The sequence below is a fragment of the Stigmatopora nigra genome, chromosome 1 (assembly GCF_051989575.1).
Source record: "Stigmatopora nigra isolate UIUO_SnigA chromosome 1, RoL_Snig_1.1, whole genome shotgun sequence".
In the NCBI taxonomy this organism is placed as follows: Eukaryota; Metazoa; Chordata; class Actinopteri; order Syngnathiformes; family Syngnathidae; genus Stigmatopora; species Stigmatopora nigra.
Genome location: NC_135508.1, coordinates 20,076,264 through 20,100,764, shown reverse-complemented (window position 1 = coordinate 20,100,764; position 24,501 = coordinate 20,076,264). Strand labels below are relative to the sequence as shown.

At 41.5% G+C, this 24,501-nt stretch overlaps 3 protein-coding genes across 8 annotated transcripts in view; 1 reads left to right on the top strand and 2 right to left on the bottom strand.

The window, feature by feature from the left end:
• Positions 1-1,408, bottom strand: part of tspy (testis specific protein Y-linked) — a 5,719-nt gene extending 4,311 nt beyond the window's left edge. For both annotated transcript variants that reach the window (XR_013326332.1, XM_077716678.1), the window contains exon 1: positions 80-1,408. Coding sequence is in view for 1 of the 2 variants with exons in the window: in XM_077716678.1 (XP_077572804.1) it covers positions 80-958 (879 nt within the window). In the remaining variant the exon portion in view is untranslated. The remainder of the gene's footprint in view (positions 1-79) is intronic.
• On the top strand, positions 277-5,692 carry LOC144196483 (protein phosphatase 1 regulatory subunit 3A). 2 transcript variants are annotated; one of them, XM_077716705.1, is made up of 3 exons: positions 277-3,047; positions 4,154-4,188; positions 4,757-5,692. In XM_077716705.1, exons 1-3 carry the CDS (start codon positions 2,116-2,118, stop codon positions 4,909-4,911), a joined length of 1,122 nt encoding a protein of 373 aa, XP_077572831.1. In that variant the 5' UTR covers positions 277-2,115; the 3' UTR covers positions 4,912-5,692. The 2 variants fall into 2 exon arrangements, with proteins under 2 accessions (XP_077572831.1, XP_077572821.1); XM_077716695.1 differs by having other exon boundaries at positions 280-3,047; positions 4,754-5,692.
• On the bottom strand, positions 5,691-24,501 carry gtsf1 (gametocyte specific factor 1). Of its 4 annotated transcripts, none has more exons than XM_077716718.1 (7): positions 24,347-24,501; positions 23,033-23,123; positions 22,845-22,951; positions 22,238-22,364; positions 22,087-22,184; positions 21,685-21,772; positions 5,691-5,946 (listed from the first exon to the last, which is right to left on the bottom strand). In XM_077716718.1, the coding sequence occupies exons 2-6, from the start codon at positions 23,112-23,114 to the stop codon at positions 21,701-21,703; spliced, it is 486 nt and encodes a 161-aa protein (XP_077572844.1). In that variant the 5' UTR covers positions 23,115-23,123; positions 24,347-24,501; the 3' UTR covers positions 5,691-5,946; positions 21,685-21,700. The 4 variants fall into 4 exon arrangements, with proteins under 4 accessions (XP_077572844.1, XP_077572853.1, XP_077572860.1 ...); XM_077716727.1 differs by having other exon boundaries at positions 5,691-5,939; positions 21,686-21,772; positions 24,347-24,500; XM_077716734.1 differs by having other exon boundaries at positions 22,087-22,173; positions 24,347-24,482.

Sequence of the window (24,501 nt, the reverse complement as noted above, 5' to 3'; positions counted from 1 at the left end):
AAGAATAAGCACGTTCACTCAAAGTATACGGTACAACCGGAAAGAAGACAGACGGGGCAGGTGGCCTGTGAAAGGATACGGCGGTCACCCAGAACCCGGGGATGCTTTTAGTGATGGAGCTACGTTGGTCAAGGTGCGGCCGCCGCATGCGGCCCATCTTCAGCTCCAAACGCTGGTGGAGCCAGGCGCTTTTCTTCTCGAGAGCTTCCAGTCTCATCTGTACCTGCGCCAGGAGAGCCACTGACTGTCTCATCTCGGGAGCCATCTTAACAGACACAATGGCACACTCACCGTCCTCATTGTCCTCGTTCTCGGACGGGCAAGAGGAGCTCGGAGTGGAAGATGACCCAGACATGGATTCGTCACCTCGGCCTGCGTTGGCCGTGCCCACTCTGTCTGCGCCTTGCGCCAAGTTGGAACTGTCTGCGGGGACCGCACGTGTTTTTGAAGGAGCTCGGAGTACATGGGAGTCCCCGCGGTCTTTGGATTTGCTCCCCCGCTTGATTTGTCTCGCTTTTTCGGATGAGGACGGCGTCTCCCGGCTGTCCTCACCCTCTGCCGCCGTGAGGCTGGCCAGGGCTTCGGCGGCCGCGATGGCCGCAGAGTCCGAATGAGACCTGTCCGCAAGATGACTCCCGTCGGGTCCAGCGCTCATGTCCCCGTCAGATTTGGAATCCGTCGGCACCCTGGACAACTGCCTTTCCTCAGCTTCAGCAGAACTTGACTTGTTGTCGTTTGGAGAAGGAGCAGATGGGGAACTTTCTGCTTCCTCTTCAAGATCGTCATGTCTCTCTTGTTCAGTTGCTTCTGCGCTCTCGCCGTTTTTGCATCGTTCCGGTGTCTCGTCCACTTTCGAAGATTTCCTTGGGAGAGATCCGTCCTCCTCCCGGTCCGGCGACGCGCACCGTTTCCTCGATTCGGAATCCGCGCTCTTCTTGCAGTCTGTCAAGTCACTCATCCTGGCGTGCTAGCCCAAGCAGCTAACAAACTAGGTAGCCCAGCCGCGAGCTGAAATTGACTAAAAATCTCTGGACGTAACAAGTCACATCCGAATCAACAGAGGGAATAAGCCTCGTCTTTGCTTGCTTGTGCGATTTTCCCCTTGACGTAACTTAACATCATCAATGACGACTACATAGGATGCAACCGAGGCCTACTAGAAACGACAGCGAGGGGCGCTAAAATGCTAAAGCTAGTTAGCTCTACCGTACGTTACCCATGACGCGTATTCTCGGAGTCACAGCGCCACATTTGGGCCAAAATGGCCTAACGAGGCAAAACCAACGTGGCTGCGACGTCTTCTTATCTTGGAGTAGGAAAGCGTGGTCTTTGGCGATACTTTGTGTTTGCTTAATCCTTTCTCTTACTATCCGCGTTATTGCCGTGTAGGAAAAACAATGTGCTGATTGGCTAGGACCTGGCGCGCTAAAAGCTTTCGACCAATGAAATTCAAGGGTGTGTGTACTGACCGCATAGAAGTGGAGACTTCCGTTTCATTGCCTGAGTTGATAAAATTGTCCAATCAATTTGAAGAGATTATTTTTCTTTTTCTTTTTTTTATCATCCGATATTTTTCTAAAATAATAAACTTAAAAGTTAAAACACAATGCACATGAACCAGCGTCTGTGTTTACTGACTGCCCAACATGACTAAAAAAATAGTTCGTGCTATATCTGGATTTATTTCTCATTAAAAAATTAAAAATGCTATTTTTGGGGGGGTCGATCTGCTTTCCTGAACGATTCAAACAAGCTGCAAAAAGACTGTCGGTTTTTCCAGAAAATATTATTGAGGTGTCATAAACCATCACAATTTTAACGAGCTGTAATGATATTTGGGGTAATTGATTTATTACCATTCGGGAATACATCCCATTCTATCACATCTCTACCATCGGCATCTGTCCAGCCTGAACCAAACGCAACCGGGAGGAGGAGGGGCGAGTCATTCCAGCTAGAAGACACATTCGGAGCATGGAGATCCGTGTAGGTCAGGGCTAATCTTAGAGTGGGGAGAGTGTGATGTTTTAGCTGCGGGATACACGATCACAAGGGCTGGCAGGACAATTTTCCCATGCGTGACATTTACCGTCGTGCGTTAACCGGAGAGATTGCATGACTGCAGGAGCACGATGCACCGGCAGTACTGCTTGTTCTTCTCGTCTCCTCTCGTCTCACCCACTCGCCGCAGGGATGTCTTTCCTAACCATACCGAGCCAAGAGGCTCTTTTCATGCCCATCAGGATCAGCAGGTCAGCCGAGGAGGGAGAGGCCCGTTCGGCGGATGATGACGACGACGACGAAGATGACGAGGGAAGCCAGAACGTGCGCCTGATCCCGAGATGCTCCCCGGTGCCCAGAAAGCGAGGCGCGTCCATCCACGATGAGACCGCCGAGTACATGCGCATCCAAGCGGCGCTCTTCCCCGGGAAGCGAGTGTCGTTCGCCGACACGACAGGTGGAGACTTGGTGGACGTCCGCGAGTTCGTCGCCTTCGACTCGGATGACGACGAAGACGACCTGACGAGATGGAACGAAGAGCGGGCCAAGTTCGGGCGAGCGGAGCCAAAGCCCATCTTCCACGTGCACCCGGATTTTGCGCCCCCGGGCGAAGGCGCTCTCCTGGAGACCTTAAGCACACGGAAAGTCTGCGTGGAGCATGTGGGTCCTGTGGAACAAGAGCCTCTCGCCTTCAGCGGTCTGGTGCGGGTGCTCAACATCTCCTTCCACAAAGCGGTTTACATCCGCTCCACCATGGACAACTGGAAGACGTACTTTGACCACCCAGCGGAGTACGTTCCGGGGTCCCACGATGGACACACAGACAAGTTCTCCTTCAAACTGTCCTTCGCGCCCCCGTACGTCACCCACGGCTCTCGCATTGAATTTGTCGTCCGCTACGAAACCACTGAGGGCGATCACTGGGACAATAACTCGCAAATGAACTACGCCATGTCTCTGCTTCTGTCCTATGAAGATGAATTGAAGGAGAGAGACGGCGAAAGGCAGCAAGTGAGAGGGATCATGAGACCCCCCAAAGACTACAGGTAAAACTTTTTTAAGTAGGTGATGTAAATAGAAATGACTTCAGAAGAAGAATTAATACAAGTCAGATTTCAGTAATCCAAGAGAAGCATGTTGACGCCAAACAAGGGAATCATGTGATAATTTGACAATATTTCCTGAACCGACAATCTGTCCGTTTGTGCATGTTACTGTAGTTTTAGATGGAACAAATTACTTGCTTATAAGGGGTATACTATAGTATAGTATACCCTTATAAGCAAGTAATTTGTTCCATCTAAAACTACAGTATGTTTACATGCTATAGTAACTATAGCATGTAAACATACCCATTGATCGCTGGTTAAAAGAGGCTTACCCAAAAATAAAGCGATTCAAACGCATCTCTTCACCCTCCAATTTATTCAAATTTGAGAACATGGAACCAGGCCATTAAAAAGAAAAGTCCTCTGTAAAGCAACAAATGAATATAGAATAACATGAATAATTATCTACGTCCACAAACAAGCATCTGGAGAAGGTCTGGAGCTCAACCTCAAAGTTCAGTCATTGAGATCTACAATAATGCTCACATTGCATGAACATTAATGCAGAAAGACTTTGATAGTTTGCGACAATAAACTTGATAGTTTTATCAACTTTGCAATTATTTTCTAGCAAAGAACACACCCCTGAAAATGTCGGTCATCCAGTAGTGAGAAGAGGACAGACTAAACACGCAAAGGGCACGTGTCATTTTCAGCCCCAGCGTTCCCCTTTTCTAAATCTCACCTCTGACCTTTTCTACATGCCAGCTGTCGTTCAACGATATCAAGAAGACAACATGGAGAACATACTGCTTGCGGAAAGTATAGAGAATCATTCCAAAAGGAAAAGTCTTTAATCTTTTTTTAAAAGGCACTAAGTATTTCCTTTTTCTTTTAAACTATGATGTTAACACCAAATCGCCAACAGTTTTTAGTTTAGCGTACATATTACATCACTAAAAGTTCCCCAAGCTTCAGTCCTCAAAACATACTTGTTTTTTTGTCTTTACACAAAGCAGAAGAAAAAAAAAACAAGCCACACGTATTAAACGTCTTTAATCCGTTCTTTCTCCATTTATCTGATTTCCATTTTTTTCTTGCAGAACATGCATCGGTTTGGACACAGCCAAAGTTGAAGGTAGAATTGCCAATGATATTTACAGTTTTTGGAACTCTGCCATGCATGCTATTTCTGCCTTTGTAGTCTGTTCCACTGAATATTCCATTCATCATCTATACCATTAATCCTTACATGGGTTGTAAGGATGTTCAGGGCTATTCAAGCCAACTACAGGTTTGAGGTGGGTTACACACTGAACCTGTGCTTGCTGAATTGCAGGGCACATTTAGACAATGCGCAACAGTCACAATCCCACCTTTGGAGAATGTTGGGTGTCATATCAGCCTATTGAGCATGTTTTTGTGATGTAGTTGGAAATCACATTAGTAGGCAGAGGGAGAACATCCAAACTCCAGACAAAAACTGATCAGAGTTGAAGCTTTGATAGCAAAACTGTGAGGCAAATGTGCTAACCAGTCTACCACCATGCTGCCTACTTTGAATATTTTGCTGTTTGGAAAAGTATTCTCTTTACATTTTTAAGCTATTAATTGTTTAAGTGTGAAATCTATATACGAAATAATTTGAGAAGGGAGCTCTTACCTTATTTGTCTGATTTTTATGTATTTTTTATTTTTTAAAGCAGATGCAACCGAGACCTGCAGGCCAGAAAGTGTGGGTCATGAAGACCCTTGCTCAGTCATTACACAGCCACGCATTGACAGAGACGGAAAAACAATGTTGGAAGAACTGGATGGGAAGGTGCCGATTTTGCAGTTACAGCAAGAAATCCTTAACTGAGAGAATTACCATCTTTCTGCCTTAAGTGGGAAAATTGTGCACCAGAGTCACTTCAGATTTTGTTGCATTTAAGTGTTCAGTAGAAGCTTTTTTTTAATGATCATTCAGCACAAAGGTACCTGTTTTTGTTGTTGTTTTTTTTTACTGATTTTGCACCCAACTTCAAGCCACGGTTCTTAAAGGGATTACATTTCATGTTGTGCAAAAGTGTGCTCTACTTGACTTTGTCACCGTCAATCAACACCTGCTGAACAACAAACTAATAATTTGGAATTGTCATTTTCAGGTGAACCACACAATCCTGTTGCCTTTTTTGTTTAACAACTGTTGAGCACAAATGCCTAGCACAGACTACATGATTTCTGCCTTACTTAGCACCCGCCGTGCCTTACAAAGGTTTGCAATCTCAAAATTTTGACTTTTCTGCATGCTATGACACTTCAATTTATTTTTGAATATTGTTCAATTGTGCACATGGGGTGTGTTCTGTCTTTCATGGCTTCTAGATTTTATTCTTTGTACCCAAATTGTGCTTGCCCTCAGCCCGGGACACCCTGACAAAATAAACAGCAAATTCCATCGTTCCTTCATGTTTATAGTGAATGTGTTGACATGTTGGTTCGAGCAAAATCCTAGTTGGAGGATATATTTATGGTCATTTTACCACCCGCACGAAAGAAAGTTTTTTTTTCTTCTTTTTTCCATGTTCGATTAGAGGACCTTGACTATTATGATACAAAGCCAATGACAGGTTAACAAATAAATATATACAGTTCAACTACGTTCATTTTACATCATTTATTGTTCATGAATTATCACAACATCATCTAAAAAAATTAAAAAAATACCACACTACAATAATCATATTTAAACAACAACAGCAACAAAATCTAAAAAAATTTTTTTAAACCAGTTCCGATAAAATCAGAAACCAACTGAACAAACATGTTGTTTGAAATTGTACAGTGATAAAAGAAATACACAGATCATAAAATATGCATTTCTTTTTTTTCAAGAAATTGGAACCATAAGCCAGGCATGTCCAAAGTCCGGCCCGCGGGCCAAATAAGGCCCGAGGACAAATTTTGACCGGCCCACGGCCTCTATCATGAAATCAATAATACACGGCCCGCCAGCACTGTTGACCACAGTATAAAATAAATGTGTACAAAAAGCTATTTTTCACTTCACCAGAAGATGGCAGTAGCCCTGTGGCCGCACTCTGGCCGCCGTGACCCTTGCGTCATTGTTTCAGCCCAGCCCATTTCTAACATGTAAACAAAAAAAGGAAAGTTGACCGGGAGGGCCGCCGCATCCAGGAGAAGTGGAAATTTGAGTATTTTTTCACTGAAATACGAAACAACTGTGTCTGCCTAATTTGCCAAGAGACTGTGGCTGTTTTCAAGGAATTCAACATTAAGAGGCACTACCAGACGAAACATGCTAGCTACGACAAGCTAACTGGGAACGAACGCGGTGAAAAAGTGAAGCAACTGGAAGCTGTTTTAACGGCACAGCAAAGCTTTTTCACAAGAGCCCGTGAGTCAAATGAAAATGCCACAAAGGCAAGCTACGAAGTGGCAACGCTAATTGCAAAGCACTGCAAACCTTTCAGTGACGGTGAATTTATTAAAGACTGTGTAATGAAAATGGTTGAGAAAATTTGTCCCGCGAAGAAGCAAGAGTTTGCCAATATTTGCCTGGCTCGTAATACTGTGGCACGGAGAATTGAAGACGTTTCATTAGATATTAAGAGACAGTTAGAGGCAAAAGGAACTGAGTTTGACTTTTTCTCGTTAGCGTGCGATGAAGACCTGGACTACATACTGCAGTCAAGATCCCAGTATCACCCTTCACATTAGTGCAGGCAAGATATTTGTTAAGTCCTCTGAGTTGAATAAATTCTTAAATCTCAGTTCATTATTTTTTTTTGTGATGGTCAAAATCACAGTTTGAATATGCAGTGATCATTGTTTTGTTTTCAGCACTGTTCCTACAGTGAGCATATAATAGTGAATAATATGTGATGTTTCACATGAACTTAGATATCCTTGTGAAGTATGAATGTATTTTATGCTTATTATTATGTCTTTTGGTTTATATAGTGTAGTAACTAGAATAGAATTTTGCATGACCCAGTGGAAACTTCCATCATGACACCTTTTAGTTAAGGGGGTGTCATCTTTCACGACACCCACTTCTTTGTCTACTTCTTCCCGCCTTATGTTTGTACCTAGGTCACATGACCCTTTGTTAATAAAACCAGCTCAACTGTTGGAGGGAGGCAGGGATTGGACCTGGTCAGGCAAGGAGATGGACTCGTCTCCAAGCGCTGGCACCTCCCGACCCCTCCCTCAGCTGATGTCTTTGAAAATCTCATCAAGCCGACTCTGCGTGTGCTACCTCTGATCCGAATTATTGAATGTATATGGTTCTAAACCTCACATTTTCTGGTGCCGAAACCCGGGAATTCATTTCTGAATTTCCCGGACCGCGGTGGACTGAAGGCCAAGAATTACTGACGTCAGCCCTCTTACTTTGAAAGAGGGGGCTTTTCGGTCGATCGCGGCCCGTTTGAAGAAGGAACCCGGCCGGAGAGAGGATGCACGCACAAGAGACGGTAGGGCTGTTTAAAATTTATATATAACAAGGCTGGTGAAAATCCCGTTTTTCCTCTCGTGAAAAAGTCGAAGAAAAACGCTCCATAAATAGGAAATATTTGCATATCGTTGGGGAGTATGTATGTCAAAAAAAAAAAATAAAGGGAATACACAAGATATGCGGCGAATGTACACTTCGGCCATAGGTGACATTCGTAAGGAAAACTGGTGACGCGGTTTAGACTAGAGGGTGAAAGAATCCCTCGTAAAGGATTTTTGGAGATTGTTAAAAATAAGGGAAACATTCCAAAAATACAGCACCTGATGAGTAAAAGCGCTTGATAAAAGTAATCTTCATATGAAGTATATATATATATATATATATCAACCGAAAGGATATATATATATATATGAACCTGAAATATGCCGTGACGCAGTCATAAATCTCGATGATTGCCGCGCAAAATAAGAGTATAAACGACTATCTAGGCGGGTAAATAAGATAATAAATTAGTTGGGACGTCCCTAAAAAATCCTAAAGAAATATATTAATAGAGTAACATTTGACCATTGTTTGGAAAAAGTTCAAAAAATCTTCAAACAAAAGAAAAGTTGCAAAAATGGGTGTAACAAACAGCAAAGAACTCTCAACCAACATGAAGTTTATGCTAAAGCATTTTCCAGGATAATTGCACATATATGAAAGAGTGGAGGAAGAATAAAGACAAAGGGTGGGGGGTGAAAAGGGCAAAGCACATGTGAAGAAAAAATGGCTGAGCCGAGGACAAAGGAAAAATGGCGGCCAAATGGGGTGGAAAAAAAGCCTTCTTTCCCTAACCCATCCCAAAACTCGCCAGCAGGACAGGTTTGATGGATGCCAGGCCTGCTAAATGACCGTGGCCCCCCTCCTTTTCTCCCCCTCGTACCAGGCTGGGGGTCTCCTGGAATGCCAGACAAGATGTCTCAGGTTACCTCGCATCAACAAGAGCAGAGGGAGATAAGAATTTAGAGGCAGAGGAGACAGAAATGGCATTCATCCAAATTGTTAATGATATCAAACGAGAAGTTTACAATGCAGAAATGGCATTGATCCAAATTATTAAATTGTACCTGACAAGTTTAGATAAAATAATTAATTTAGGATAAGCATGATTTCTATAGGATGGAATAAGATGAATCATGTTTAGTGCACGAAATATAATTCATTGTTTTTCCATCACTAGATGAAATATGCTTTAGTGTGAGTCATATTAATGACTATTAACCTAGTTCTTTTGAGAATGACTAGTGCTGATAGGACAGAAAAAGGTGGTTAGCTGCCAATAAGCCCTTTTCAGGGATGGCGCTCTCCACTAGTGAAAAAATTACAGACCACTGATGTCTGTGAGCGTGAATGGTTGTTTGTCTTTTTGTGTTTTTGATTGGCCATCCACCAAGATATAATTGATCCCTTAGATATCAAGGTGGAAAAGGATTTAGCAAATTGGAATCAATTTCTGAAACTGCCAATAAGCCCTTTTCAGGGATGGCAGCGAAGGATTGGAAATTTGAAATCAATTTCTGAAATCGCCAATAAGTTTTTTTTGGATGGCGATGAAAAATCAAGGAAAATAGTTTAGTCCAAAGAAATTTTTTTGATGATAATGCATTGAATTGGAGGAACAAATCTGCAATGCGAAATTTTGAGCACTGAGAAAAACAAAAACAGTGCATCATATGAAATTTCAAAGTACCATTGATGTATAGGGATAATGGCATCCAAATTGTGTTAACAGATTAATTGACTGAATTGACAAAATGTTCCATATTTCGTTACCATACCAAACGCCATTATTCACTACACGATTGGAGCTGATTGATGAATCTAATCTGACTATCTGTATAAAAGAAAAACTTTAAAGAAACGCACTAATTTTGAGTTAGCAGAAGAAGACTGTGTTTTTCAACAGGAAACATGGAGAAGACGCACGAGCAACCCAAAATGAGAACGTCCGTACAACTGTTGCTGACCAAACAGCAGACATGAAAATAGCGGAGGATGCAGATCCATCTTTGCACTGTAAGGAGGTTCTCTCAGTTGAAACGTTTGAGGAGACAGGTAAGATAAGCTTATTGACGCGATCAGACGTAATGGAAAGCATCCAATATTGATTGGAAAGATTATTGCTCGAGGAGCAATGCCATAAACCATAAGGAACTTTTTATATTGGTTTTATTGTCTCCATAAAAGAGTGAAAGCGTTTCAATTGAGAACAAACCTTCTTACAGATTTTTAAAGTAAACAATTAGAGAGAAAAAGAGACTACAATGGATAGATATGTAACTAAATTTTGATTTTATGCCAGACTATTGGAAAATGTTGATTAAGAAAGTTTTAAAGGAGATGATTGGCAAACTCCAAAGACAATGGAATGTTACATTTGATAAAAAAGACTACTAGTTTGGGATATTTTGAATTTCAAATAATTGAGTCTAATATTCAACGCGATACACATTGTTAATTGAATTGGGACTTGATTACTAAGCTTTTTATAAGTAATGAATTTTAATTGCCCTAAAGGAAAATTATGCTAGAAAATATTAACCCTGATAAACAAGGGGTGGTTACAGTTTAGTGCAGGGGTGTCCAAACTTTTTGCAAAGAGGGCCAGATTTGGTAAGGTGAAAATGTGTGCGGGCCGACTTTTAGCCTGACATTCTTTGAACCATTAACATTAAATGCAAATTAACTTTTTGGGATTTTTTTTAAAATTACAAATGGCATACTTTTACTTTTACATTTTTTTTACATTTAGGTTTTTACCGAAATCACAAACCACAAAAAATTAAGAAAACTATCAAGGATTGTCAGGTTTAGAACCATATACATTCAATAATTCGGATCAGAGGTAGCACACGCAGAGTCGGCTTGATGAGATTTTCAAAGACATCAGCTGAGGGAGGGGTCGGGAGGTGCCAGCGCTTGGAGACGAGTCCATCTCCTTGCCTGACCAGGTCCAATCCCTGCCTCCCTCCAACAGTTGAGCTGGTTTTATTAACAAAGGGTCATGTGACCTAGGTACAAACATAAGGCGGGAAGAAGTAGACAAAGAAGTGGGTGTCGTGAAAGATGACACCCCCTTAACTAAAAGGTGTCATGATGGAAGTTTCCACTGGGTCATGCAAAATTCTATTCTAGTTACTACACTATATAAACCAAAAGACATAATAATAAGCATAAAATACATTCATACTTCACATTTCCCCCCTTTAGTAACTTTGAAAGAATTTTCATTAAACATCAAGTTATATCCCTCCTATCTAGGTATTAGAATACAAACATCATCAGCAGGTACTTATCAAAAAGTATGGAAAACAATAAAGTCATTTGTGAAGGCAAAGGTGAAAAACGTGAGATAGTTTTAAGGTTATATAGGAAAACAATAAAATCATTTGTGAAGGCGCAGCTGAAAAACGTGAGGTAGCTTTAAGGTTATATAAGAAAATCCCTCTGTGTCCCTCTTTATGAGCGAACACAGTTTTGAAGTTAAGACATGTACAATTACCCGGATGACTCGACATACTCGTCGCATTTCAAAATGGTGGGAGAATCTTCATTGCGGCATGTCATGCGGTGATACTGTATGTCACTGTAAGCTACCAGCGTATGCTGGATAGTATTTCAAACCATAGCTTTCATGCAAGGGACTATACACATTGAGAAAATACAGAAGAGTAACATAATTGCAAGTAACGGTGTTAAAAATTTAACCAGGATCGCGAACCACGACCCGGATATTCACCACGACCAAAGTGATGCACCTATAGCTGAGTGATCCTGGGCCATGGCGTTGGCCAAGGCTTTCATTTCAGCTATTGCACGAATAATGTTACCTACGTCACCGATTTCATCTGGGATGAAAGTACAACCGTGTTCTCCGACCATGGCGCACACACCTCCATCCTTGGCTGTTATCAAATCCAAGACCATATGGTCTTGGCGCTCCATTTCTCTAAGGGCTTGTAATTCATCTGCTATGCCCTGTAGAGCCTTGAAAGTTTGGTTAATGAACAGTCCCATACGATAATTCAATGTCTCCACTCGGAGCATAACTTTACAAATTCTAAGCTGAGGAAGTAGTGACAGTATGAATTTTTTGGGGGGTGGACCATAGTTTATGGTCATCAGGAACATCACTGCCCCAAATTGAGTCATGTGGTTTGAATTGCACTGATCTCTTATCCCTTGCCTTTACTCCCCTTAGAAGGAAGGCATCCTGGACCATCTGCACCATTGCACACCGACCTGTCCATGCTGTGGGCAAACTCAAAAACACTGTATGGCCGCATAGCCAATACCCATCATCTTGAGGATTAGTGCCCAATACATCAGGGAGAGTGTAATAATCCCTGCAGGTGGCACCCGGGGGCGCTCCTGTGGCATTGAACTGGTCTTTGTTAGTGGTGTTTCGCGTGCACGGGGTAATTACCTGACTGCAGTACTTCATGGGGACTTCCCCCAACGGCATGGAGTGGCCAAAAAGGGACATGATACTGGCAAAACACACGGCTTTAAAACCACGTGGGTATGGGACGTCGTTCAACATAGCAAGATCTGTCCAATTGTATTTTAGGAGTCTTGTAAAATGTCTACCCGACAAATGTGGTACAGTCGGATTAATTTGGGGAACTGTAGCTCTAATTGCAGCTTCTAGGTACCATGGAGGTGTGTTGGTGTCATAGTCGTAGGGATTAATTGGCTTAGGATAAACTGGCGGGGTGCCTGTGGAAATAGGTATACGACTACACACAACAATTTTCATTCACACCGGACAATTTCTTCTGAAACATCATGAAATTATACCACACATTTTCTTCATAATAATTCTTTTGATCACTCTTTTCATACCACCTCAGTCTTTTTTGCGACAGTAGCATGGGACCATCTCGATTTCCTGCTCGAGTCTCAGTGGGCAGGGCATCCAGCCACGCCCAAGTTGCGGCTGATAGTAGAGTCGCTGTGATGAGGGTGGCGGCAGCTTTCATTTTGGTTTCTGCGCGGGAATGCAAAGTCTACGAAATGTCAAAGTTAAAACGGGGGGCGTTTGGGGCAGGTGAGCAGACGTCTGATGGTGTTCCACGGACAAGGGTTTTGGTACCGTCCGGCTTGCAGTCTACTCACAGTCCCCTATGTTTCGAACCACCTTGACCTGAGATTGGTGAATCTACGTATACCTCTCAGCAATCTTTGCAGCAGTGGAGGTTGGTGAGTTGGGCCACGAATGGGTCTTCCCATCGTGGAGAGAACCAGGACTTCCTTTTTATGACTCGGATCAGCATCCAGTCACCTGGCTTCACCACCTCCTGCAAAGTAGACAAAAGGGGATCACGGCAGCTAACATGTTCTTTGGACAAGTTTCTCCAAACATGTTACCATCCATTCTGTGATTAGGTCTGCCTTGCCCTTACTCCTTTTGTCATGTTTCACCTTCCCATAGAGGATGTTGAAATGGTCTTCCATGAACATTTGTTTGCTCTACCAGTCCCACACTCTTTGGACGTTGTCCTCGTTTGGGCCTGAGGTTACCTTGCACACCAGGTCTGCAACAAATCAAACGGTTCCTACAAAAAATTTAAAAGTAGGTATTTAGACCTCTGGGACATGGAACACACGCTGTACCATGTCCATCATCCCCCCTGTTGAGACATGGTTCAATCCATGGCTCAATTTTGGAATAATTTTTGAGAGGCACGCTAGGCCTTTAGCTGTGTACAGGTCTTCTGCAGACTGTTCTGTGTTCTTTTTGTATAGATGCATCTCTACCTTCTGTGATGCAATGTTTTGCATATTAATTAATACTGTTTTCGACTCAGTTTTTGTTGTTGTGAATACTGTGCAGTAAGTGTTTGCGCTGCTGCTTTAGCTGCTGTCGTCTTTAGCGCGTGCTCAACACCTGCATACGGCCACTTGGTTGGGCTTAATTCTCTAATGGACAAAAATCACAACAATCTTACTTATTCCATCACTTTGCTTGTGAAAATCTGAATGCTTTATCAGTCAAAAGTAGATATACTAGCTGTTATTCTATTGTGATTGCTGCTTCCTTGTTAAGATCAATAACTATATTTGATTTTTCCTTTCCTGCAATTACACAAATTAACTAATCATGCTAAAAATAGGAAAAATACAAAGAGCAAACCAGGCTGCCTTCTCCTCAGGAAAACAGCTTTCCCGCTCTCTGCAACAGTTACATTCACATCAATTAATATCCAGAAACAAATGTAAACATTTATAATTCTGAAAAGAATTGAACCCACTAAACTGTAACCACCCCTTGTTTATCAGGGTTAATATTTTCTAGCATAATTTTCCTTTAGGGCAATTAAAATTCATTACTTATAAAAAGCTTAGTAATCAAGTCCCAATTCAATTAACAATGTGTATCGCGTTGAATATTAGACTCAATTATTTGAAATTCAAAATATCCCAAACTAGTAGTCTTTTTTATCAAATGTAACATTCCATTGTCTTTGGAGTTTGCCAATCATCTCCTTTAAAACTTTCTTAATCAACATTTTCCAATAGTCTGGCATAAAATCAAAATTTAGTTACATATCTATCCATTGTAGTCTCTTTTTCTCTCTAATTGTTTACTTTAAAAATCTGTAAGAAGGTTTGTTCTCAATTGAAACGCTTTCACTCTTTTATGGAGACAATAAAACCAATATAAAAAGTTCCTTATGGTTTATGGCATTGCTCCTCGAGCAATAATCTTTCCAATCAATATTGGATGCTTTCCATTACGTCTGATCGCGTCAATAAGCTTATCTTACCTGTCTCCTCAAACGTTTCAACTGAGAGAACCTCCTTACAGTGCAAAGATGGATCTGCATCCTCCGCTATTTTCATGTCTGCTGTTTGGTCAGCAACAGTTGTACGGACGTTCTCATTTTGGGTTGCTCGTGCGTCTTCTCCATGTTTCCTGTTGAAAAACACAGTCTTCTTCTGCTAACTCAAAATTAGTGCGTTTCTTTAAAGTTTTTCTTTTATACAGATAGTCAGATTAGATTCATCAATCAGCTCCAATCGTGTAGTGAATAATGGCGTTTGGTATGGTAACGAAATATGGAACATTTTGTCAATTCAGTCAATTAATCTGTTAACACAATTTGGATGCCATTATCCCTATACATCAATGGTACTTTGAAATTTCATATGATGCACTGTTTTTGTTTTTCTCAGTGCTCAAAATTTCGCATTGCAGATTTGTTCCTCCAATTCAATGCATTATCATCAAAAAAATTTCTTTGGACTAAACTATTTTCCTTGATTTTTCATCGCCATCCAAAAAAAACTTATTGGCGATTTCAGAAATTGATTTCAAATTTCCAATCCTTCGCTGCCATCCCTGAAAAGGGCTTATTGGCAGTTTCAGAAATTGATTCCAATTTGCTAAATCCTTTTCCACCTTGATATCTAAGGGATCAATTATATCTTGGTGGATGGCCAATCAAAAACACAAAAAGACAAACAACCATTCACGCTCACAGACATCAGTGGTCTGTAATTTTTTCACTAGTGGAGAGCGCCATCCCTGAAAAGGGCTTATTGGCAGCTAACCACCTTTTTCTGTCCTATCAGCACTAGTCATTCTCAAAAGAACTAGGTTAATAGTCATTAATATGACTCACACTAAAGCATATTTCATCTAGTGATGGAAAAACAATGAATTATATTTCGTGCACTAAACATGATTCATCTTATTCCATCCTATAGAAATCATGCTTATCCTAAATTAATTATTTTATCTAAACTTGTCAGGTACAATTTAATAATTTGGATCAATGCCATTTCTGCATTGTAAACTTCTCGTTTGATATCATTAACAATTTGGATGAATGCCATTTCTGTCTCCTCTGCCTCTAAATTCTTATCTCCCTCTGCTCTTGTTGATGCGAGGTAACCTGAGACATCTTGTCTGGCATTCCAGGAGACCCCCAGCCTGGTACGAGGGGGAGAAAAGGAGGGGGGCCACGGTCATTTAGCAGGCCTGGCATCCATCAAACCTGTCCTGCTGGCGAGTTTTGGGATGGGTTAGGGAAAGAAGGCTTTTTTTCCACCCCATTTGGCCGCCATTTTTCCTTTGTCCTCGGCTCAGCCATTTTTTCTTCACATGTGCTTTGCCCTTTTCACCCCCCACCCTTTGTCTTTATTCTTCCTCCACTCTTTCATATATGTGCAATTATCCTGGAAAATGCTTTAGCATAAACTTCATGTTGGTTGAGAGTTCTTTGCTGTTTGTTACACCCATTTTTGCAACTTTTCTTTTGTTTGAAGATTTTTTGAACTTTTTCCAAACAATGGTCAAATGTTACTCTATTAATATATTTCTTTAGGATTTTTTAGGGACGTCCCAACTAATTTATTATCTTATTTACCCGCCTAGATAGTCGTTTATACTCTTATTTTGCGCGGCAATCATCGAGATTTATGACTGCGTCACGGCATATTTCAGGTTCATATATATATATATATCCTTTCGGTTGATATATATATATATATATATACTTCATATGAAGATTACTTTTATCAAGCGCTTTTACTCATCAGGTGCTGTATTTTTGGAATGTTTCCCTTATTTTTAACAATCTCCAAAAATCCTTTACGAGGGATTCTTTCACCCTCTAGTCTAAACCGCGTCACCAGTTTTCCTTACGAATGTCACCTATGGCCGAAGTGTACATTCGCCGCATATCTTGTGTATTCCCTTTATTTTTTTTTTTTGACATACATACTCCCCAACGATATGCAAATATTTCCTATTTATGGAGCGTTTTTCTTCGACTTTTTCACGAGAGGAAAAACGGGATTTTCACCAGCCTTGTTATATATAAATTTTAAACAGCCCTACCGTCTCTTGTGCGTGCATCCTCTCTCCGGCCGGGTTCCTTCTTCAAACGGGCCGCGATCGACCGAAAAGCCCCCTCTTTCAAAGTAAGAGGGCTGACGTCAGTAATTCTTGGCCTTCAGTCCACCGCGGTCCGGGAAATTCAGAAATGAATTCCCGGGTTTCGGCACCAGAAAATGTGAGGTTTAGAACCATATACATTCAATAATTCGGATCAGAGGTAGCACACGCAGAGTCGGCTTGATGAGATTTTCAAAGACATCAGCTGAGGGAGGGGTCGGGAGGTGCCAGCGCTTGGAGACGAGTCCATCTCCTTGCCTGACCAGGTCCAATCCCTGCCTCCCTCCAACAGTTGAGCTGGTTTTATTAACAAAGGGTCATGTGACCTAGGTACAAACATAAGGCGGGAAGAAGTAGACAAAGAAGTGGGTGTCGTGAAAGATGACACCCCCTTAACTAAAAGGTGTCATGATGGAAGTTTCCACTGGGTCATGCAAAATTCTATTCTAGTTACTACACTATATAAACCAAAAGACATAATAATAAGCATAAAATACATTCATACTTCACAAGGATATCTAAGTTCATGTGAAACATCACATATTATTCACTATTATATGCTCACTGTAGGAACAGTGCTGAAAACAAAACAATGATCACTGCATATTCAAACTGTGATTTTGACCATCACAAAAAAAAATAATGAACTGAGATTTAAGAATTTATTCAACTCAGAGGACTTAACAAATATCTTGCCTGCACTAATGTGAAGGGTGATACTGGGATCTTGACTGCAGTATGTAGTCCAGGTCTTCATCGCACGCTAACGAGAAAAAGTCAAACTCAGTTCCTTTTGCCTCTAACTGTCTCTTAATATCTAATGAAACGTCTTCAATTCTCCGTGCCACAGTATTACGAGCCAGGCAAATATTGGCAAACTCTTGCTTCTTCGCGGGACAAATTTTCTCAACCATTTTCATTACACAGTCTTTAATAAATTCACCGTCACTGAAAGGTTTGCAGTGCTTTGCAATTAGCGTTGCCACTTCGTAGCTTGCCTTTGTGGCATTTTCATTTGACTCACGGGCTCTTGTGAAAAAGCTTTGCTGTGCCGTTAAAACAGCTTCCAGTTGCTTCACTTTTTCACCGCGTTCGTTCCCAGTTAGCTTGTCGTAGCTAGCATGTTTCGTCTGGTAGTGCCTCTTAATGTTGAATTCCTTGAAAACAGCCACAGTCTCTTGGCAAATTAGGCAGACACAGTTGTTTCGTATTTCAGTGAAAAAATACTCAAATTTCCACTTCTCCTGGATGCGGCGGCCCTCCCGGTCAACTTTCCTTTTTTTGTTTACATGTTAGAAATGGGCTGGGCTGAAACAATGACGCAAGGGTCACGGCGGCCAGAGTGCGGCCACAGGGCTACTGCCATCTTCTGGTGAAGTGAAAAATAGCTTTTTGTACACATTTATTTTATACTGTGGTCAACAGTGCTGGCGGGCCGTGTATTATTGATTTCATGATAGAGGCCGTGGGCCGGTCAAAATTTGTCCTCGGGCCTTATTTGGCCCGCGGGCCGGACTTTGGACATGCCTGGTTTAGTGGGTTCAATTCTTTTCAGAATTATAAATGTTTACATTTGTTTCTGGATATTAATTGATGTGAATGTAACTGTTGCAGAGAGCGGGAAAGCTGTTTTCCTGAGGAGAAGGCAGCCTGGTTTGCTCTTTGTATTTTTCCTATTTTTAGCATGATTAGTTAATTTGTGTAATTGCAGGAAAGGAAAAATCAAATATAGTTATTGATCTTAACAAGGAAGCAGCAATCACAATAGAATAACAGCTAGTATATCTACTTTTGACTGATAAAGCATTCAGATTTTCACAAGCAAAGTGATGGAATAAGTAAGATTGTTGTGATTTTTGTCCATTAGAGAATTAAGCCCAACCAAGTGGCCGTATGCAGGTGTTGAGCACGCGCTAAAGACGACAGCAGCTAAAGCAGCAGCGCAAACACTTACTGCACAGTATTCACAACAACAAAAACTGAGTCGAAAACAGTATTAATTAATATGCAAAACATTGCATCACAGAAGGTAGAGATGCATCTATACAAAAAGAACACAGAACAGTCTGCAGAAGACCTGTACACAGCTAAAGGCCTAGCGTGCCTCTCAAAAATTATTCCAAAATTGAGCCATGGATTGAACCATGTCTCAACAGGGGGGATGATGGACATGGTACAGCGTGTGTTCCATGTCCCAGAGGTCTAAATACCTACTTTTAAATTTTTTGTAGGAACCGTTTGATTTGTTGCAGACCTGGTGTGCAAGGTAACCTCAGGCCCAAACGAGGACAACGTCCAAAGAGTGTGGGACTGGTAGAGCAAACAAATGTTCATGGAAGACCATTTCAACATCCTCTATGGGAAGGTGAAACATGACAAAAGGAGTAAGGGCAAGGCAGACCTAATCACAGAATGGATGGTAACATGTTTGGAGAAACTTGTCCAAAGAACATGTTAGCTGCCGTGATCCCCTTTTGTCTACTTTGCAGGAGGTGGTGAAGCCAGGTGACTGGATGCTGATCCGAGTCATAAAAAGGAAGTCCTGGTTCTCTCCACGATGGGAAGACCCATTCGTGGCCCAACTCACCAACCTCCACTGCTGCAAAGATTGCTGAGAGGTATACGTAGATTCACCAATCTCAGGTCAAGGTGGTTCGAAACATAGGGGACTGTGAGTAGACTGCAAGCCGGACGGTACCAAAACCCTTGTCCGTGGAACACCATCAGACGTCTGCTCACCTGCCCCAAACGCCCCCCGTTTTAACTTTGACATTTCGTAGACTTTGCATTCCCGCGCAGAAACCAAAATGAAAGCTGCCGCCACCCTCATCACAGCGACTCTACTATCAGCCGCAACTTGGGCGTGGCTGGATGCCCTGCCCACTGAGACTCGAGCAGGAAATCGAGATGGTCCCATGCTACTGTCGCAAAAAAGACTGAGGTGGTATGAAAAGAGTGATCAAAAGAATTATTATGAAGAAAATGTGTGGTATAATTTCATGATGTTTCAGAAGAAATTGTCCGGTGTGAATGAAAATTGTTGTGTGTAGTCGTATACCTATTTCCACAGGCACCCCGCCAGTTTATCCTAAGCCAATTAATCCCTACGACTATGACACCAACACACCTCCATGGTACCTAGAAGCTGCAATTAGAGCTACAGTTCCCCAAATTAATCCGACTGTACCACATTTGTCGGGTAGACATTTTACAAGACTCCTAAAATACAATTGGACAGATCTTGCTATGTTGAACGACGTCCCATACCCACGTGGTTTTAAAGCCGTGTGTTTTGCCAGTATCATGTCCCTTTTTGGCCACTCCATGCCGTTGGGGGAAGTCCCCATGAAGTACTGCAGTCAGGTAATTACCCCGTGCACGCGAAACACCACTAACAAAGACCAGTTCAATGCCACAGGAGCGCCCCCGGGTGCCACCTGCAGGGATTATTACACTCTCCCTGATGTATTGGGCACTAATCCTCAAGATGATGGGTATTGGCTATGCGGCCATACAGTGTTTTTGAGTTTGCCCACAGCATGGACAGGTCGGTGTGCAATGGTGCAGATGGTCCAGGATGCCTTCCTTCTAAGGGGAGTAAAGGCAAGGGATAAGAGATCAGTGCAATTCAAACCACATGACTCAATTTGGGGCAGTGATGTTCCTGATGACCATAAACTATGGTCCACCCCCCAAAAAATTCATACTGTCACTACTTCCTCAGCTTAGAATTTGTAAAGTTATGCTCCGAGTGGAGACATTGAATTATCGTATGGGACTGTTCATTAACCAAACTTTCAAGGCTCTACAGGGCATAGCAGATGAATTACAAGCCCTTAGAGAAATGGAGCGCCAAGACCATATGGTCTTGGATTTGATAACAGCCAAGGATGGAGGTGTGTGCGCCATGGTCGGAGAACACGGTTGTACTTTCATCCCAGATGAAATCGGTGACGTAGGTAACATTATTCGTGCAATAGCTGAAATGAAAGCCTTGGCCAACGCCATGGCCCAGGATCACTCAGCTATAGGTGCATCACTTTGGTCGTGGTGAATATCCGGGTCGTGGTTCGCGATCCTGGTTAAATTTTTAACACCGTTACTTGCAATTATGTTACTCTTCTGTATTTTCTCAATGTGTATAGTCCCTTGCATGAAAGCTATGGTTTGAAATACTATCCAGCATACGCTGGTAGCTTACAGTGACATACAGTATCACCGCATGACATGCCGCAATGAAGATTCTCCCACCATTTTGAAATGCGACGAGTATGTCGAGTCATCCGGGTAATTGTACATGTCTTAACTTCAAAACTGTGTTCGCTCATAAAGAGGGACACAGAGGGATTTTCTTATATAACCTTAAAGCTACCTCACGTTTTTCAGCTGCGCCTTCACAAATGATTTTATTGTTTTCCTATATAACCTTAAAACTATCTCACGTTTTTCACCTTTGCCTTCACAAATGACTTTATTGTTTTCCATACTTTTTGATAAGTACCTGCTGATGATGTTTGTATTCTAATACCTAGATAGGAGGGATATAACTTGATGTTTAATGAAAATTCTTTCAAAGTTACTAAAGGGGGGAAATGTGAAGTATGAATGTATTTTATGCTTATTATTATGTCTTTTGGTTTATATAGTGTAGTAACTAGAATAGAATTTTGCATGACCCAGTGGAAACTTCCATCATGACACCTTTTAGTTAAGGGGGTGTCATCTTTCACGACACCCACTTCTTTGTCTACTTCTTCCCGCCTTATGTTTGTACCTAGGTCACATGACCCTTTGTTAATAAAACCAGCTCAACTGTTGGAGGGAGGCAGGGATTGGACCTGGTCAGGCAAGGAGATGGACTCGTCTCCAAGCGCTGGCACCTCCCGACCCCTCCCTCAGCTGATGTCTTTGAAAATCTCATCAAGCCGACTCTGCGTGTGCTACCTCTGATCCGAATTATTGAATGTATATGGTTCTAAACCTGACAATCCTTGATAGTTTTCTTAATTTTTTGTGGTTTGTGATTTCGGTAAAAACCTAAATGTAAAAAAAATGTAAAAGTAAAAGTATGCCATTTGTAATTTTAAAAAAAATCCCAAAAAGTTAATTTGCATTTAATGTTAATGGTTCAAAGAATGTCAGGCTAAAAGTCGGCCCGCACACATTTTCACCTTACCAAATCTGGCCCTCTTTGCAAAAAGTTTGGACACCCCTGCCATAAGCCAAAACTGGGAATGCCAGTCACTTACACTGGCAGCTTGCAGGCAAGTGAACTTTCACCCCAAATAAATGGAATGACTGTCTCGTCGGCTTCTGCATAAAAAACAACAACAAAGCCATTGCCTTAGAAGGAGATGGGCATTCAATCCAGTCTATCTCTTTCAATACTACTATAGTAGTATAGTATAATAGTACTAAAAACGTTTCACTCACCAAGGCAACCAATAAATCAAAAATATTGATTTTAATAGCAGACAAGGTAGAAAAAGCCAAAGCTATGCATGAACTATTATACAAGATGCTGGTTACTTTAAAACTTGCCTATGGATCAATCCTTTCTGAAGCTAATGGCCTAATGCAAATTAAAATCTCCCATGTAAGTGTGCAACTGTTATTTTCAGTCTTACCCTTTTCCCAGTCTTCACTAGGGTCTGGGGTGATTGGAGCATGAGACGAGGCCGGAAGCTCCCATTTTCTACATTTCTCGCCTCCATCTGCCGACAGACTGACCGTTAATTCAAGATTGACAGGTCAAGATGGACAAAACTGCCGCTTTACCCTCCTCGGTGAACAGTGCAATCCTGTTGGGACAAGTTTTAGTGTGTTCGTCCAGCTCATGCTTTGGCATCACGTGGCAGGCATTGAAAGAGCAGGTTTTCATTTGCTTGGCAAGTTGAGGATGGTTCTGCACCGTTAACAAATGATTCAGGTGAATGGCACCTCAGCATCATACATCACAAGAAAAATGACATTTTACGGTTCAAAAGTGAGCTCAAGCTAGGAGCTGCTAAAATATAAAATAAATCACTCTATTGCAGGATAGGTAGTAGTAGTATCGTAGATTTTTCCTAGGACAGTTTTGAGTTTTGTTCTGTTAAACCTGGCTTCTTTCTGCTACTTCTTTTTAGGAATCATTCAGCCATGCCTACCTACGCTGTGATACACGTGATCCCATTTACTTTGATTTGCTTTGTACTTTTGCTTTGTTGTTCTGCGGCCTTTGCGACTGCACTGTTTCACTGTCAAATTATGGCTTTCCTGTATCTGCATTCTCACCCTCTTGCTACTGTCACAATGAAGTTTTCTGAACACAAGATGAATAAAGTTATCCAATCCAATCGAAAATGTTCATTTTAAAAAAAATAATAATGAAAAGAGAACTCACCTTTTTGCATTTAATAATGTGGTAAGGGAAGCGACAAATTCTGATCTGGTGGCTCTTGTCAAATGGACACGGGACAAGCCTTGCTGGGTTTGTGTCGTCATTGTCCACTTCACAATGAGACAATAAAGAATATTACATCACTGTTTGCTTTGAAAGGACAATGTCAATGTTTCACTGCGTTAGTTTACCGAGTTCTTCATTTAATGTTGACACTTTAACATGGGCCTGACAAGAAGCTTCAATGCTGCTCCCGAACTTGATTGTTGCCATTATCTCTGCCTGTTGAAGGGACTATTCATTTAATCATTTATGTAAGTGAGCAGACTGTTAAAGCGTGTCTTGAGTGGATTTTTTTAACCACCACAAATGTAAATGGTTAAATGCTAGTTTTTGGATGAAGAGAAATGCACTGGAGCCAGGAATATGCTTTTCGTTACCTTTCATAATTAATTGGGATCTCCCTCTAATGTGCTTTTTTTTTTTTGCTTTTGCTGCACGCACAATAGTCAAGGTCGGACGTGGACCTTTTATGAGTAGTGAAATTTATGTTTTTTTTTTTTTTTAATTATTATTTTCGTTCAACAGGATGACGGCTCAAGTTGACTTAGGGGCATCAGATATGGCTGGATGAGAGTCAACCGTCAAGCCATTGGGGGAAAAAAAGTGGTGTTTGAACATCAAATTTTGAAGTAAGGAAACTCTTACAATGTACTGTATTTTCTCGCATATAAGCCATATTTGTAACAAAAAAATTAAGATGACTGAATCAAGGATACAGCTCACATGCGCACAAGACTTGATATACTTGAAATACCACGTGCAATGATTTTCCCTTCAAAGTAACACATTTGTACTCCCTATTAAAACCATGAATATGCAGGTGAAAATTGTGAATCAGAAGCGGCGTTTCATCTCTTTCTCGACAGCTTTATCCTCACTAGGGTTGCATCCCAGCAAAAATGTTGTTTAAATATTAGGGAAAAAAACGGTGAATTATATTTTCTAATGCATAATAGTGGCACAAAACGTCAATAAAAGCCAGCATTTCAAGGAGGTGGCTATGTGAATAACTCAAATTCATTGTCTTTCCCATTATATGGGTTAGGGTTGCAGGACGAAACCAGAGTACCCGGAAAAACCCATGAAGGCCTAGGGAAAACATGCAAACTCAACTAAGATTTGAACCCAGGTCCCCCAATGTGCACACAATGAGCACATTTGTAGAGGGGGGAAAACAATTGCACTACATTTTCAAATTAATAAAGCGCAATTTTCCCCTAGAGAATTATTGAAATGAACTGAATGCTTTTATTGTCATTATACAAGTACAACGAGATTTAACATAACTTCGGAGATTTTTGTTGCTAATACGACATGGAACACATTGTCTCAAATACGACATGTAACACACCGTCTCATAATCTGCCTATTTTAACTGCTTGTTAAACTTTTGGTCAACAGCAAAGGGTTATATGTGTTCAATTCTATATCACTAAACTTACCGTTTTGGTGGTAGATGAAAAAGTCTCGGCTGTTGAGTTTCAAATTTGAAATGTGCAATTAAGTCTTATTTTATGGCAATTGGTAAAAACCGTTGAGGCGCATTACTCCCACCTATTGGTGTGGAATGCAAAGGTTTGCCGACTAAATGATAATG